General features: G+C 37.4%; 2 protein-coding genes across 3 annotated transcripts in view; both read right to left on the bottom strand.

Moving 5' to 3' along the window:
• The window catches only part of LOC129569344 (dopamine receptor 1), a 41,502-nt gene extending 27,297 nt beyond the window's left edge, over positions 1-14,205 (bottom strand). Inside the window, exon 1 of the mRNA XM_055448092.1 lies at positions 12,134-14,205. Within this exon, the coding sequence (XP_055304067.1) occupies positions 12,134-12,214 (81 nt within the window). The 5' untranslated portion in view covers positions 12,215-14,205. The remainder of the gene's footprint in view (positions 1-12,133) is intronic.
• A 264-nt stretch (positions 14,206-14,469) lies between these two features.
• Positions 14,470-17,611, bottom strand: LOC129569345 (nose resistant to fluoxetine protein 6-like). 2 transcript variants are annotated; one of them, XM_055448094.1, is made up of 10 exons: positions 17,192-17,607; positions 16,854-17,100; positions 16,582-16,776; positions 16,426-16,499; positions 16,146-16,345; positions 15,956-16,071; positions 15,639-15,855; positions 15,384-15,559; positions 15,152-15,278; positions 14,475-15,093 (listed from the first exon to the last, which is right to left on the bottom strand). In XM_055448094.1, exons 1-10 carry the CDS (start codon positions 17,436-17,438, stop codon positions 14,584-14,586), a joined length of 2,109 nt encoding a protein of 702 aa, XP_055304069.1. In that variant the 5' UTR covers positions 17,439-17,607; the 3' UTR covers positions 14,475-14,583. The 2 variants fall into 2 exon arrangements, with proteins under 2 accessions (XP_055304070.1, XP_055304069.1); XM_055448095.1 differs by lacking the exons at positions 15,384-15,559; positions 15,639-15,855 and having other exon boundaries at positions 14,470-15,093; positions 17,192-17,611.
• Between the last annotated feature and the right edge of the window lie 435 nt (positions 17,612-18,046).

The raw sequence follows: 18,046 nt of genomic DNA on the forward strand, positions 1-18,046 counted from the left end.
AGTTGTGCATAAGTTTATCGCCATTTGGATTTTATGCTCACTTCTTTTCCTCTCTTTTTAAATAGAAATGAATGGGATTTGTCTAATTTTGTCATTTGCACGCATATTCCAGTATATATACTTGTATATCCAACACACAAATCTACCTAGCCTACGAAAGGCTTTGTATGTTGTGTACTTTTTGTATACGAATTTTTTTTTACTTTCTGTTCTGTGTGTATCTCGCTCTCCGCATGTATTGCTATACTGAAAACGCCAGAGGTCTCGCATTCAATTCCATTTTCGTTGTGTACATGCAAATTTCTTATAACGTCATAAGTTATTTACTTTTAATATGAATTTTGATTGGATTTGTTTGCCAGGTGACGCTCACAGTCCAATTGCAGCAAATACCCCACAATAAGTAGTTTTATTTCGAGCATTATTTTGATTATACGGGTGTGCTTCCGAAATCGTCGTCGACGTCGTTGGATATCAAACATCAACAGAAAGAATGGTAAACAATTTTCTGAGTTGCCCCGAAGGGATCAGATGTAGAACAGTTTAGTGTGTTACCTCATCGTGCGAGAAGACACATATCGACAACAAGCGACGAAAGCATAAAAATAATATCAAATTCAATTTTTATATCAACAACATGAAACTGAATTACGTTGGATTTTAAGCCCGATGTTACACACATGTGCCACAATACCGATGTAAATGCTATCTCACTTATGGTGGCATTGCACCGCAACCAGTACACAACAACAAAACCTTGAGCCCAGAGAGTGGTGCAAACACACAACAAAAATGTGTTTACATCTATCCCCCAGCTTCAATTTCCCGTGCATATTGCAATGGTGTACCTCATGAAAATTTCATATTTGGCACTTTTTTCTCTGGCTTTCATTTGTATGAAAAATAAATCGTGACCAACAAAATTATTCTCCATAACTTGATTCAGGTGTTACACATTTAAAGTGAACGATATTTATTTTTTTTTCTCCTCATTTTCAGCTGCAGATGCAAATAAAAAGTGCTTCAATAAAAGATTAACTACGTTATGATTGGAAAGCGAATTAATTGAATGATCTGTTCTATCAACTCGGCTGCGTTTATTTTCATGTCTTCATTTCCATTCCATTTACTATTTTTAATGATGTTTGGAAAATATAAATTTATTTGCGCAAAAAATTCAGCTGTGTGTATGCTAAAAAAAACAGGTTTTATTCGCATACGCCGATTTTTCGTCCATAATTAAATGAGCAAATTAATCTCCTCTTCCGCTCTACACGATAAATTGATATTAATTGATGTTTTCATTAATGCATTTACCAAAAAAAAAAGACAACAACGATAAAAACATGAGTTGGCCAAAATCAAATTACCATTCCATTTAATTTCATGGCACTTTTATTTATAACCTTTTGATGTAATTAATATTCATATTCATAGTATTCGAAATCCATTGTTTAAGCTGTCGTTGATGCATCATCAGGGATTTGATTATCGTGACTTTTTTTCGCGCAGTCACAACAAAAAACAGTTCCGAGTTTCATCGGCAAATGTCTCTCTTTCTTCATCACTGGATTCAATTTTCTACTGCATAAAAACTATCTGCATAAAAATAATAAACGTTCCATTCAAATGGAAATGTTTGTATGTGAGAGAATCAAACATCATGAAAAGAATATATAAATTTATATGCGCTCGGGTATTTTTTTGCCATTATATAACTTTTTTTTTTCTCGTGGATTTTTTTTTTTAAAAACGTTACTTTTTTTTCCTATGAGGCCGCTTCACTTGAAAAAGGTGCCACAAATTTGAGGTGAAAATTGCACCAAACTCGGGGTTTTTCCCTCCACAGAAAAGGTGGTTCGCTTGTGTGTGTTCGGGCTGCTTTTTACGTCATGTAAACATCAAATCAAATCATAATGCGAAAATTGAACATGTGATGAAAATCAGGTCAAAGTAAGAGTTTGTTTGAAGCACGAAACAAAGCCAAGCATTCTCGTTTAACACCAACATGTTGGTGTTTTACTCTTTTTCTTCTCTCCATTGCTCTTGTTTGCCTTAGATTTCCGACTCAGCCAGTTGAAGCGATAACTAAAATATGAATATGTAATGTTGTAACACAAGTAAATTACAAGTATTCTCAATGATATATAGTTTATGTGCCGTATTCAGGTTGCATCATCGTCATCATCATCACAACCATCGGCACCATTGGCATTGTATGAAGTTTGCTGTGCACTGAGGAGAGACAAACGGAGGCAGAGAAATGGAATGTTAACGCAATTTTTCTATGTTATTTATGTTCTGTTTTGTATAAATTTGATTCAACTTAAATCGTGTTACAAAATTTTTGACCATTGAAAAGGGTATTCTACGGAAATGAATTTCTCCGGGTGAGATAAATGAATTTGAATGACAATAGTTTGCAATCTGGGCGTTGGGCTAAGAAGATTATTTGCAAATGAATTTTCACATAATTTCACAATTCACAGGCCCACGCACAATGAGCGCTTTAATGAATTGACCAGCAAACAGACGGGAGAGAGGGAAAGGAAGAAATCAGTTGGATTGTAGGGACCTAGGAATACGGAAATAAATTGTTCCATTTATAGTTAAATTTCATTTGTATGCCAAGTATTTTGGAATGGAATCTGGAATTTGCACTATCCGGCGGCTCAAGAGCAACGCTACGCCACGCCACGCCACGCCATGTCCGTCATAGTGTGGTCTCTTTTGTTTTTGCGGAAAGTTGAGTAAAGCCACAAGCAGGCAAAACGATTTTGTGCTTCACAACACATTCATTTCCATGATTTCATCCGCTTCGAATACGACGTTCGGAGAGAGGAGGGGATCCAATGTGCGCAGCATATTTCGTGATACTTTCTGCTGAAGTAGCAGATTGCATTGCATTGAGCTTAAGCGATTTAGGCTTAGTTGATTCGATTTGTTTCGTACACATCACGTATTTAGGCTTATGAATTCTTCGAAGAAAAAGATTGCAGTCGGGACTTTTGTTTTATTTTCTGTGCGCTTTTGCTTTGTTCACATCATATTCGAAGCGTTTGTTTATCGGATAATTGAAAAGGAATGTTGCCGCTCTGCAGTGCTTATTGACGAAGCAAATTTGAGCAATTTACTTGGGTAAAGTCTCGAAAGTGCACAGGAAATTCATTCAATTTATCTTTTGTACGATGTGTGTCGAACAAATATTTGCCTAGTTTTCAAAGCTCCAACACATTTAAGCTGACTAAAGAGCTGTGGATCATAAGAATGTGGAGCACACGCTCGTTTGTTCTGCTTTCGACTGCTATCACTTATATGGGCGAGCACACACAACAACACACATAAAGGAGAATGAATAGCAGTAAAAAAGGCAGCCACCACATCAAAAAATGCCATCATGGGATTTCCATTCCCAACAGATCCATAGATTGTTCTGCCCTGCAGACACATAGTTCGAGATGTTCGTTTGTGTGTGTGTGTGTGTGTGTGTGCTTACATGTGTGAATGGCAAATAGAAAGCGAGAGAGAAGAAGGCATGCAATAATATAGGTCGTAAAATGTTGACAACGACTAAACACTACAAATCCGATTTGGCCCAAACAACTTTGCTGGCAAATACATACACACACACACACACAGGTCACACCGAAAATAAATAACAAAGTTCTCCAAAGTAAATACCAAATAAAAAATAAGATTTTCAAATTGCCCGGAAAATGAAACACTTTCACTATGATTATTATCATTTGTCATTATTTGCTTTTCATCTGTATGTTACAATTTGTAATCATGAAACGGCTTTAGCCACTTAACATCGTCTTCTCCTCGCCAACATAATTGGAGAGGATAAGGTTGCTCTCATACTCGCTTCTTCCCTATTCACCTGATGGAACTCAGCCGTAATCGACGGAGCTTATAGCAAAATTTCAAGTTGCATAACACGCTTTTTTGCCTTCGTGGTGTACCTGCTGCAGACTATCTATCTCTCTATACTGGAAACTCAATTTGCAGGTCACTCCAAAGTTTTTATATAGCATTTCTCTTGTTGTTGTTGCTTGTTCATTCACTTTCTTCAAATGAAATCACTTAACGACGACAACAATTTATTTTGTTTCAACTCCGACAAACTTTATCAAATATTAAGCACTCTCTGTCTGCGCACACTCTTCGAAATTGCCTTGGTTGGCTGTTACGAGCGCGTTTTTATCCAGCTTCTGTTCGGCTTCATTTTCCCATTTCCAGAAGAATAAAATGTTAGCATAGAGATCAAAGATTAAATTTTTCATTGGGTGCTTTTTTTTCTCTTGCTCGTACATTCTCTTTTTCCTTCTTTTTGCGCTCCCATTCTCATGATGTTCTACCGAATGACTTCACAGCAACCATGTTTCTGACATGCTGTTAAAACCCGAATTCCCATCTCCTGTTTGCATCGTCCAAAAAAGAAAACTCATTTCTCATTTATATTTGCTCAAAGTTTGCGGTTTACTTGCCTTCTTTCTGTGTTTTATTTTTTGGAACTGCCACCGAACGCCCATCAAAACTCTCTCTGCCTCACTCACTGTACGAACAGCAAATAAAGAAAGTAAAAAACTAAATTGGAATTTGAAAATAGAATTAATATTGATTTCCAATTTGAGTCGATTCAACTCAATTCGTTTTGATTGGAACTTTTTCACCGCAACAGTATGAGAGAGAAAAAAAACATACACACACAAACACACAAACTTTTCGCAAACCAAATAATGAACAGTCGTTCATTTGCATTTCCAAACTGGATGGATAATGCTATGATAATATGCAATCATGATTCCAGCCAAACTAACAATTTCGTTTTGTTTGCTCTTATGCTGGCCGCCCATCATTAATTCCAATCGCCGAGGCGGGAATTCGCGAGAACTGTACGAAACAGAAATGAAAATAAAAATTTATAAATATTGCGGTTGGTTATGCTTCAAGTGAATGATAGTAAATTGCATAATCTGCAGTTAAATTGCTCTGGTTGTTTTGCCGCAAGCTCAAAAATTTCAATAACTAAACGGAAAAATATTCATCATTTGCATACGTTTTCCATACGGTATGAGAGAGCTGAGAATGGAATCAAGCAAAAAAGGAAGCTCATTGCTTCGGTCTATGTTTAAAAAGGAATTTAAATTTAAAATGGTGATTTCCTCCCAACAAGCAGCACCACGGCGTGTGCACTGTGCACTGTGCATGGTTGGTATAGTCGATGTGTGTTTGTGTTTGTATGAGTTTTGTGGGGATTTTAATTGAAAATCAATAGTACGTACGAGAGATAGAGAGAATGCTCCCCCAGCGACAGAGAGACACAAATTCAATTGGGAACAAGTATGCTCTACAGGTCAATAAATCAAACGAATGATTTGCTCTCCGTTTGAATTATTCCGTCCGGAATCGCGATTCTCTGAATTCATTAATAGATTTTATTCATTCGCACTGGAAAACGTTCAACATGCCAATTTAGTCGTAAAATTGTGTGTCGGGCTGTGGCTTGGCCAAAAAGGTCATGCGAACAACGGCTGGCAGTGGCGGTGGCGGCAGCGGTGGTGGTGTTTGGTAGCAGGAAATTCATTTGGTATCCATACTTTGAATCGCTTCCATACACTAATATTTTAAATTAGCATAAATTGGTATTTGTAATTAAACAATGTACTCCAAAGTCCATTGCCCCAATTCGCCCTCTTCAAACGGCAACGGCATTAAGGAAACGCACTCAAATCTCTCTCCCACTTTCTTTATGCTAAGAAGTGTCTAATAGCATGCGGTGACTTCAGCTTACCACATTATTGCATTGTATGTGTAAGTGGCTACTCGAATTCTCTGAGGAAGTTCCCCGATAATTTCCAACGTTTCCAACAGATTTATGCTTGGCCGTAAAGTCGGGTGTCTTTTTTAATATAGAAATAATTTTAATGTCAAAACGCAACAGTCAACAAACAAAGGCAATATGGCTAACTGTCTTGGGACAAACCATTTCATTTTAACGGCCAGTATTTTATCTCAGTTTTTAGCTCAAAGCAAGTTTAGAAATCCCAATCCGGATATTCTTGTGATTATTCTACACATTGAAGTTGAGCTAGGAACGAGGGAAAGCGAACAAAGGCACCGAGAGAATGATAGAGATAGCTTTTGTGAGTGTCATTCAATTTGGCCATAACGAGACATCGTTAAATTGCCGTCATCACCAAATCATCCTTCATTCGAGCCGACTGAGAAGTGGTCAATAAATGTGCTCCCTTACAAACATACAAATCTAACGATTGATTGTTCTTTGAAAAATGAACACGCATTGCCAGCACAGACAAAAGCTCATTAATTTTATGTATTTGCCTTTTGCGCACCCCTCCTAAATGAATGGAAGGCCAATAAGTTTTTATGGTGCGTTTTAGCTAAATGAATCGCTGCTTGTATTTGTCTTCGTTTGCCGTTAATCGGGCGAGATATACTGCTTGAAATAGCACGGAACATAAACGTTCAATGCGTCAGATATTCGTCAGTCAAAAACAGAACAAGAGCCGAACATACATCAGAGTGGTTTACTAATTATACAACACATAATACACGCATAATCACGTTCGCATTCGCGATGGTTCTGCCACAGATGACTACAATGTACGACTCCCCACGCGCTCGTGCTCCATTTCGCATTCTTTGCCCCAAAAATGGAGTAATTTACGCCGAAAATATTTGTGTAATCATGAAATTGACTTGTGCGTTATGTTTGTACCGATGCTAATCTGGCTGCGATATACCTAAAAGCAAAAACTGAAACAACAGACTCAATAAAATCTCTCAACATTCAATGTTCGGCATACAAATTTAGCATACATTTAAATCGCTTAATGCGATCTGCTCAACACACACAGCGATACGAGCAAAGCAAAACATAAACGCAGAATATTGAATACACAATCTCTCTAGCATACATATGCACATCCACACACACACACACACACATTTTCAACTTTTGGTCGCACACGTATATGGTTGAAACTTAATAACTCACTTCATAATCATATTAATAAAAATAAACATATGTACAGAGCATACATTTGAATACATAGTAGTCGCTGTCTCTGTCGCTATCGTCGTCGTCGTCGTCATCGGGGCGATGAACATACGCGATTCAATTCGATCCATATTGAATGTGATGTGACAATACCCACGTTGATGATGCAAAAAGTGAATGATTCAGATTGAGAATCATCCTGAGCGATGAACGCTCAATGTGAAATATATTAGTATGTCAATACAGGCAAATTACTCGCTTTTCATCATCGTTCTCTCCCTTGCTGCCTCTCTCTGTCTCTGTCCTACGCTCACTCGCTCGCTCGCTCATTCGCCATATTCGCACATGTATGCGTCGCTTGATTCTATAGATTTTTTTACGATTCAGTAAACATTTATTCTGGCATATACTGGTTGTCATTGGATGTGTTCCAACGAAAGCTATTTGTGAAACAGGCAGCTATCATCATGCTCACCGTTGTTCGTTGTATTGCCCGTTGTTCGCAATATATTCTGGCTCGGCACAACACATCATATCACAGCACACAGCATTTTGTGCTGAACTTATTGAGTCTGTGTGTCAATGGTAAAGTTGATCGTAACACGGCATTTATTAATAATTAACCAACCGCATTAAAGTATCTGCGGCATGGCATTCACCATTCTACATATATTTCAGCGTCAGAGCCTAAAAGTTCGTTAAAAGTAGTTGAGCCACAAACTCTTGAATTATTGATGTGTGTTACTGAAGACTCCGGCTTGTTGACAGAGCCATCGAAAATAATAAATTTTGCATTGGTATGGGTTGATTCATCAGATAGAATCGATGATTTATTTGCGTGGAGGGTTCAATTCGTTCAAATCGATCCAATTTTAGTGTTCAGTGTGTGCGGATGTGTATACGGGCAATCTTTTGTGAATACTCAGGAAAATTAGCAACTAAAACTCAAATCATACATTCACTGCGACCGATTTCTATGACCATTGTATTCCCATTTCATCGGCTGAGAAAAACAGAGAGAAAGAGAGAGAAAGGTACAGCGAGAGGATGAGTTCTATGCGAAAATTTTGTCAGTGTCGTGTCATGTCATGAAGTTCATATCGGTGAGAACATCCATCGGATCAACATGGGTTTGATAGGTCGGATGGGTTGATTCAGTTCGGTTCGGCTGCCTCAAAATGCGCCATCCATTTCCATGAGATTATTCATATTTATAGCATGCAAAAAACGTCTGCTTGGCACAAACAATATCCATCAATAAATGTGTGAGAACCTGAGGTAGAAAGAGAGCAAATGCCCTACAGCGGATCGTTCATGCGTGCTTTGATATTTGTGTGTGAGTATGAGTGTATGTGTATGTGTATGTGTGTGTGTGTTTGGACATATGCAAGTTCCGCTTATTAAATTTAGAGCCCCCTTTTTCACATTGGCTTCGATCGAACAGAACCAACACGTATATATTTATGCTACATTTTTATTAGTGTGATTAGTTGCTTGACTTTTTGTCGCTCACTCCTGGTTCATTGCTATTTCTGTGAGTGTATTTTTGCCAGTAATTTCAATAGTTTTTGTGCACCCGATACTGCTGCTACCAATGTTTTGTTTTTCAACATTATAAACATATACACGAATGTTCGTGACTATCCCGTTTTTTCCCCTATAGAAAAACTGCCGAACAAACAATTGTTTACTGGGCAACTAATGTGTACAAGTAAAACTACAATCGACCCTTTTCATATGAGTTCAAGTAAATGAAATTTCATCCAGAACATGTATCGAAATGGTTTTTTTTTGTGTTGCATGCAACACACTCGTACATTTTCAGGCAATAAATACACACAACCAACCAACCAACCACCGCCCGCGCACACGTACACACACACCATGCCATCGACTTCCATAAAATGCAGTGAACGAATCAATTGCCAAGTTTGCAACTTTATTTCCAACTATCTGCGATCAATTTCACTTTGAGTTTGACTGTTGTGCGGTTCTGTTTTCAAAGTCTTTTCCATTTACACCATTCTTTTGAACTTGTAAAGGGAGGAAACTACTGGAAACATTATGGTAATTTATTTATTCTGGTGATGTTTGGCTTTTAAAGCACAAAAGCAACGCATAACAACAAAAACAACCACCACCACAACAACAGCAACAAAATAGAGAAACATTTCGACGTATGTTGACTTTCATTTTCTCATCGAAACCGAATCAAATGAATGCTAAACTTCATCAACGCAAAGCAAAGCACAGAAAGAAAAAAAACTTCATCACGATATCGCTGGGATCTCTGAAATAAAATTGCATTGTAATGTTGCGTCAACACAATACCACATGATTTGGCGCATTCTTTTTGTCATGTCCATAGAGGGAAAAAACAGCCATACACACATTTCCTTCATTTTGAATGTTGTTTCCATCGAATTCAGATTTACATGTGAAGCATACGTGGCATTGAATGTGTGTACCGTGCCTGCCCAATATAATGCATATGGGTTTGTGTGTGGGTTTGTGTATGGCTAAAAGTCGAGAAATCGAAACAATCTCGTCGTTCTTTAGAAAATTCGATTGAAAAGGCGACTCTATTTATCTATTGCTCAAGAGCTCCCAGATAATTTATGGCCGGTCTTTTGAGAGAAAGAAAAATATCTCCTTTTCATTTTCTTGCTTTCGTTCGTCCATCTCTCTTGAAAATGTGTTATTGAAATCCAACCGAATGGCAAAAAGACTCAGTTTCCATGTCGTCGTCGACGAAACACCCTATTGACATTTAGGAAATTCAAAGATATTTCCATTCAATTTTTCTTTCTCTTTCATATATTTGACATAAAATTTACATAGTTTTTTTGTTTGGTTGCTTATAATATAATTTCAATTTTTCCGTCTTCTTCTGGTTCTCTGTTCTCAGTTTTCGAATAATTTTTCATCACACAATGGCGAAACGATGGCAAACCAGCCAAACCAGCAAGCATTGAGATATGTTTCCACCGAGAATTGTTTTTCCCAGTTCGTGTTGCATGTTGAGCATTTTGTGAATGCCAACCATAAATTCATTCATACAAAAATACAAAAACTCAAGAATACAAACAGACACACAAGCACACATTTCTAGTGAGTTTCAAAGCCACAGCTCGACCTTTTTTGTTATGTGCGCACAATTGTGTGCTCCTTTTTATGTGACTGACTTGTAGCGTTGAAAAGACAATAAAGTGACATGCAAACCGCACTGCAACTTATTTTACATTCATGTTGTTGTTGATGTAATTGTTTTCTGAGAAAAAAAAAACACTTTTTGCCACAATTTCAAATTTCCTGATGCTCGAGATGCGTTGTAATCACAGCGATGGGATAGCAGGAGGAGAAGGATAGAAACATTGAGACAAATAGCATCCATTTGAAAGAAAGGGTTCAAATTTGATGTGTATGTGATGTGTCATTTGGCCTTTTCTCACACACATAAATTGTTTTCACCTTTTTTTCGCTCGTTTGTTGGCTCGCTTGCTCGCCCTGTCATCATATATGGAAATCGTAGTGTTTTTATTGCCATGATTTGGGTCCATTTCCACGCAACAATGGATACAATGGCAAAAGCTTGAAATTGTTTCTGCTACAACAATTCGAAAACGAGTTCTGAAAAACTTTCAATTCAATTGGTCCGTGTAAATTGCCTGTTTTTGTACTATTTGCACAACTTTTGTACATATAATTCGGTTGTTTTGTTGGTTTTTTTTTATCGCCCCATTGTCCAATCATTGGTTTGAGAGCCGCTCATCGCTGATAATTGAATACTAATTTCTAGCTGGGAAAATTGTGTTGATGCTGGCGGCGACGACAACAGCGACGGCGATAGGTCCAAATCGATTGTGTTTGCTGTTGTGGTTAGTTATTAATTTCGATTTCATTATATTGTTTGACCGGTGTGCGTTAGTTTGATTGACACATTAGGTAAACAATCAAAGTGCAGTGGAAAAAAGAATAAAAGAGGAATTAACGTTGGCTATCGATCAATCATTGTCGTGCATTTGTGACCAAGTAGCTGTGTGTTTGAATTTTTGTAATGACATTTTGATTGGATGTTTGCCATTTCAACACACTCGTTATGTGTGTGTGTGACGACTCATTCATTTGATTTAGATAATGATTTTTTTTTCTCTGTTTTTCCTCTTGCATTTGGCCCAAAGGTAATATTGTCTTTCGTCACTTACGGCCGATTTTTATCCATTACTTTATCATTCGCATAACTTTTTTTTCTTCTAGCTCTCCACCTCCACTCTTGTTGTGACGTATGATATATATATTTCTGCTCTTCTTTCAGTGATATGTTTTTTTTTGGTGACGCCTTTGCTCTCTCCCATTGAACTACGGATCTCAATATCAGATACAAGATTTATAATGGATTTCATTTTACTCTCGATATGATTTATTCATTCACCTTCCCCTCGGACAAACACACATAGATCGCTGCCAAATGATAAGAATGGCAACAATAAATCTTGACTGAACTAAAACGAACACGCCAACACCATCAAGTAACGAAGCAAAGAGAAGAAGAAGAAGAAATACGCAACAGAAATATTACAGAATTTTTTTGATAAATGCAATAAACGAAAGCGACAAACGAGAAAAAGCAAATCGAATTTGCTTCTGCGAAAAAGACAGATATGCGAAAATATGAAAAAGACACATTACGCTTTCTCCAATTGAACCAGAGTACTGTCGCATTTTTTTTATTCACATTTTTACGTGTTTTTTTTCTACTTCTTCTTCTTCTTCTTTTCTTGAGTCAGCATTCATTTTCGCACGTTCGTTGTATTTGTTGTTTATCTGCCTATTTCGGCTCTTCGCCAAATTCGATGAAATGGAAACTTTTCCCCCATTCGCTTTGGCAACCTCCTCACGAATCCCGAATCGAAAACGCGTTCTGTTCCAAATTGCAATAACAGCAGTAGCAGTAGCAGCAAGAGTTGAACTTACGCTAAATTCAATAAAAAGAACATTCCGAAAGCGAAATTGCGGAATTTTTCTCTTTTCTTTTTATCATTGATGTTAAAGTGAAAGAAAGAAATTGAAAGACTGTGACTTAAGGGATATACGTTCTGTACATACCGTTCCTTCATAGTATTCCGTTGCTAGCAGCTTAATGTCGAATTCAATATCCATATCCATAGTGGGTTGTTTAGTAAACATTTTGTATTGCACTTAATTGCTGATATATATATTTTGCTAGAGTCGTGTGTGTGTGTGTGTGTGATTTTTTTTCTTTGGTTTTGGAACGATGTCGTGGTTTGTCCGACACGTTGGCTGTTGACTTCGCTGCCGTGGCTGGTGATTCAATTCGATTCAATTGAATTGGATTCAATTCAATTTCGATCCAAACCAAAACTACGAGCAATATTTGCTGCTCACTTTTCTATTCATTAATTGTATTTACAAAATGAGCGCAAAATATTTGTGCTTCGTCCATGGAGTGAAAGTGGCCGTATGCGTTACAGTCGCAAACAAACGTTGATGATGGAAAAGACAGGGTGAAGAAACTGTTGATTTGTTGAATGTTGTGTATTTGCCCGCCGTGACTGTGTTTGTGTGTATTATTTGTTCAATTCGAATTGATTCCTTTCACATGCACCACGATTTTTCTTTTTTTCTTTTTCGACCAATATTCGCAGTGTGAGTGTTGTCATCCATCTAATGTTTGTGTGTGCCGTTTTTATTTACATTTTTACCCGTCAATTCCACGAAAGTCTCACACGCGTTTCACTCCATTTTATTCCTGCCACGAATTTTGATTTTCTTTGTTAGTCATCCTATCGTGTGCACACGAATTTGCCAAGCAAACGAACCGAAGCGAAGAAAATGAAGAGTAAAAAAAAAACGAACAACAATCAATGCAGAAGAAAACTTTCTCTCACAAAGAATAGGACGTCATGCGTTTTGTCATTTTCACACAAATACACACCACAGAAAACTCAAGCGAAACTCTCAAAACAGAGAGTAATTTGGAGTCTTTCGTTCTCTCTAGTCTACAAATAATAAACGCTTTTCATATTCCGTTTTTCTATTGTTCAACTGAGTCGAAATGCACAAAACACAAGTCACTTTTGTTAAATGAAAATATGAATTAAACAACATTTTCTAAGTTCAGCGTCAGAATACGAGCAGATGCTGTTCTTAGTACTGATGCTGCTGCTACCGTTGCCGTTGCTAATCACTTTATTTAATTTCGCACGAATATACTTTATGGGAGCATTTGCCTCTGTGTTGTTCCGCCAAAGTGTGTTCGTCTTTGGGTTTTTTTTACTTCTCTAACTCTATGAAATGGCACAACCAAAAGCGAACGACAATCAAAGTATAACTGGCTTCAAAATTGAAATGGCAAATCGTACGCGCAACAATTTTTAATGAAAATTTCAAATCGAACTGCTTCGGGGTTAGATTTTTCAGATTCCACTTTTTATTCACTTTCTCATTTTTCACTTTTCCATACAGAAAACCGCCACTTGGCAATGGGAATTCTTTAATTCACGCGGCGCGCACAAAACACAATCCGTACCATTACAGTGGACGAGGTAAAGCACACTGATTGCTATGTACTGAGAGATAAGCACGGTTATTCAAAAAAAAAAAAACCAAACCAATCCGAATGGTAACAGTGGATGAGCGAGGCAACGGCTCTGAGAACCTACGCAAAACGGAGAAAGAGAACATGACTGGAAATTATGATTTGCGCGTATGTGATGTAGCGAGTGGTGGGTTGATTGGAATGAAATAGAAAATACACGAACCAAAACAACCGACGACGTCGACACCGAAGCCAAAGCTTTTACACTCATACACAAATATTTTTCTTATCACTCATATAATGTTTTTTCGGTGCAACCGATATATTCGCTGCGACCGAAAGGGAAACACGGCACAGGATGGAAAGAGAGAGAGCGTGTGAGTGGAATCCGGAGAGCAAAGGACCCACTAGAAGCTTGCACGTATGAAATTTCAAGTGATGCTTCTGTTTGCCTTTAAAATACAAAAACAACATTTTTAAAGGCTAATTTAACGTCTAGCGATTCTCCGTACACGTTCGTCTGACGGTGTGTTTATGGGTTTTGATGTGTGAGCGCGTTGATACGCTTCGCAACTAGTGTGTATTGAGTGCTTTGAGCTTCACCATGAAACAACAACACACACACACATATATATACACACATACATACTTATGTCTACTGAAAACAGATACAACAGTCGCTCGGTTATCCATTTTCACACAGAAACAACTTGTTTTGTATTTTGATTTTTTTTTTTTTCATTTCGTCCAATTTGGAATAATTTATGGGACACTTGCTGTTTGTTGACATGCGCATTTCGTTTCATTCACGCTATCTCGCTCACCCATCGACAAGACTGTTGGTGCGGAATTTGTACGATTTGCTTCCAGTAAATAACACTTCCAGTCGATTGACGTTGTAGGGTTTTATTTGACTTTGAGCGGTGTGAAAACAATAAACAGACAAATTCTTTCATTCTAATGTTTTGCTTTAATCTACAAATGAAAACAACTACAGCTACATGCGTATTTTGATTATTTGAATTTCGTTCGCTTCATTCCGAGCATTCGTTTCGGGTTTCTTTTTTTGATCGAAAATAAGCTTCTCAATTATTATAATTGGTGATTCGAACGCTAACGTTGCGATTGCGGCAACGAAAACGGTTAGCATGTAATTTCCGATGAAAGCGTGGAAGGCAATCAGTTCACTGAAATAGGGGGAAGCCTTCATTGATGACATTACAACCATGACACACGGAAAATGCAGCAAATAAATTGAATAACAAAGCCTTGAAATCGGTTGCCACAGTGGATGCGATAAGAACCAATTGACTGGGCCACCAGAATTGTGTACGCATGAAAAAATGATGAAAATTAAGGCAATGGACCATGCAACTCGACTTAATGCATCATATAAACCGTAATCGAGAGAGTTGGCCGTTGAATCAACCTGTACAAGAGGGTAATTGGTGAAGATTACACCCGCCATTAACGCCAACGAAACCGTCCAAGCGAAGAAGTTGAGTGTCTGTGAAAAGAAATAACTCGTATTAAGCCCATCTATTTAAAATTTGCCAAGAAAATACCTTTGGAATACGAATTGATCTTTTTCTGGCCTCAACAAAGCCGTATCCAGCCATAACACCCATCAACCATGGTGAACATCGAATGTGTGTGGGATAATAGGCTTTTGCCATTTTCTCTTTCTTGAGACTGTGAAAAGCGTCGGCAAAATTAAAAATGAAATTAGTTGTAAATTTTTAAATATAAATGTGACAAAATCGGAAATAAATTCATACAAATTAAATTGATACATACAAACTACTTAGGTCATATTGTATGTGCACATAAATTGTGGCGCCGACACAACATAAGACCAGAAATGATAAGACATACAATGAATTTCTTCTGAACCGATACATCAAGTAGACGATGGCTGGCGATATGAAAAACAGTTGCATATCGACGGACAGATACCACGAATGGCCGAAACACTAGATACAATGGGAGCCAAAGCAACAGTTTTTACTTGAAAGCTAATCAGAAATACGAAAATAAATGAAAATAACTCACAATATCGCGAGGATTGGCGTAATTTTGCACATAGAGTAAAGTCGACCACCAATTTCGTTCGCATTTCGAGCCCAAAAAGTCCATCAAATCCGGCCACAGAGGTCCGTTGCCCAGGAATCGAACAAGTGACATTGACACAAGAAATGATATACCCAAAAGTGGTGTGAGTCTCAAATATCGATGGAAATACAAGAGTGGAACATTTATTCTTCCGTTTCTGGAATGCAAAAGATCAAAAGGATATGATGCATCTGATATGTACAGCACACACACACACACACACACACACACACACATGATTGCATTTCAAATCTTACGTTTTTTCCAGATGTTTTAGCATATTGATTGATACCAACAGACCGCTAAGCACGAAAAAAGTGTCAACCGAGATAGGCGCCGAAACAATAAACATGTTTTTGTATTTGGCCAAAAACTGAGAATGCAGAAATTCGAAGGAAATCAATTTGAGATTGATATTGACTATGAATCAGCGTATTTATCATTTACCGATGGGTAATCGGCCATATTTCGAATGGGTAGCAGTAAATACATGAGATACGTGTGACCAAGTACAACCCATTGTGTTGATATGGCACGGATTCCGTGCACACAATGCATCATGTCCGGTGACTTGGTCTTTTTATAGGAAAACAATTTCATTCCATTGGTGTAGAAGGAGAACGCCAGCAGTGCTTGAGATTTTTCGCCTGAAGTCATAAAACATAACGATTAACCGTCCACTCAATTAGATCAACGATCGGATGAGGCATGTGACTCATAGACTTACGATTATTTATGGTGTATAAAATGTCGTAGATGGTGCTCAGTATAATCAGACATAAAACTGTTCCTAATAAAGCACTTCAATTATGTGCAAAAGAGACGGGTTAATAAAATGAAGAGTGAGAAATCATTTGAAGTTTAGATACAATTAAACACTTACATTGTTACGATGTCGATGGTTTTCAATTCGAAATCATTCTCTTGAAATTGAACGGAGTTTCGGTTGAGTTGCACCGAAATGTTCTGAACTTTCTCATGAATAAGTTCATTGATGAGTGGTTCCAATAGATCTAGCGAGCATGGCACAGGCAAACAAATCCCAAACGTAATAGTCGGTCCCAATGAAGCGTCAGGCCTAAATGCATCGTGATTTAGATCATGGATCAAAAGAAAAAGTGACTACACAATTCACAACGATTAGATAATAATTACGTTGGCAGTGCCATACGAGGAGTAATTTTTGGTTCATCGACCGCTTGCAAGATAACATGATGTACTTTTGACTGATACGATTTCGACCGTGAAATTTCGCTCGAATTAAAGAATAAATGTCCCAAACAGTATTTCGTCTTATATGGATCGCCATAGCGATCGATATTTAAGCATTCAGAAAATGCTCCAAACTCATAAAAATTTCCATTCAAAATTCCAGACGGGATCTTTCCCCACGAATCGACAACTGAATTTGGCCAAAAAAAAAAACAGATGCAATGCACATAACATATTTGTGTTGAATAAAATATTCACCGAAAGAGAGTAAAAAAAATTACTTTTCATCGCCCATATTTCATTCTCAGTCAGCCCGTTTTTTATTTGATTAATTTCGATCGCACATTTTTCTGGGCTTTCTATCGATTGTTGGTCATCAAAAGCACTTGCTTTATTCGTAATATTAAAATAATTTCCTGAAAATAAATCATTTTTGACATGCTCAAAGTCAAATAAGTCCAAATTGGCTTGACACAACTTAATGCTGATCACAATAAATATAATATAAAACGCGCGAATATTCGCCATTTCCGTTATAGACACGCTTCTCTCGGAAGCTGGTATTAAACTAAATTAAATTCCAATCCCATTCAAAATGCAAGCCGTTGACAAACGATTCTCAATCAATCGATTTTGTTTATCAGGTGAAGCAATTGATGACGGAACTCCTCGACTTATCTATACCCAAAAAGAAATTGACACTGGTTTCAATTTCTTTTTGGATTGTTATCATTGCAACAGATAATTTTGAGTACTGCCTACTACATAGATAGTTCATCTGACGAAATGTCCATTCATAATGTACAGGCGATGAAAAACGAAAAAAAAAACAGTATACACCATATATTGCGTCATAACACACAATCGCCTGTTATTCTGAATCGGTTATTGTTCCCTTCAAAGTGTTTTGATAGTGATTAATAACACCAATCAACGATGTAGAAACTACACGTAGCTATTTAGATCAGTGTTGTTTTTGTTGTTTTCTTTCTTCTCTGACCGCGAACTATTTGTTGTACTCATCAATCAATCAAAGTCGATTTCATTGTTATTGTTGTAATACATTTTCGATGACATATTTTTCACTTTCTACATCAGATTAATTTTTATCAAACGCAACCAACAAGGAGCATTTT

Source organism: Sitodiplosis mosellana, unplaced genomic scaffold (genome assembly GCF_009176505.1).
Source record: "Sitodiplosis mosellana isolate CC-2019 unplaced genomic scaffold, AAFC_SMos_1.0 Smas_scaffold_30, whole genome shotgun sequence".
NCBI lineage: Eukaryota > Metazoa > Arthropoda > Insecta > Diptera > Cecidomyiidae > Sitodiplosis > Sitodiplosis mosellana.

Bases quoted from the DNA above. Each gene is read 5' to 3' on its own strand.
- LOC129569345 (XM_055448094.1), bottom strand. From the start codon at position 17,438: ATGGCGAATATTCGCGCGTTTTATATTATATTTATTGTGATCAGCATT. The intron at 17,101-17,191 runs GTAATTTTTTTT...GGCCAAATTCAG, and splicing joins TGAAATATGGGCGATGAAAA to TTGTCGATTCGTGGGGAAAG. The intron at 16,777-16,853 runs GTAATTATTATC...CGATGCATTTAG, and splicing joins CCTCGTATGGCACTGCCAAC to GCCTGACGCTTCATTGGGAC.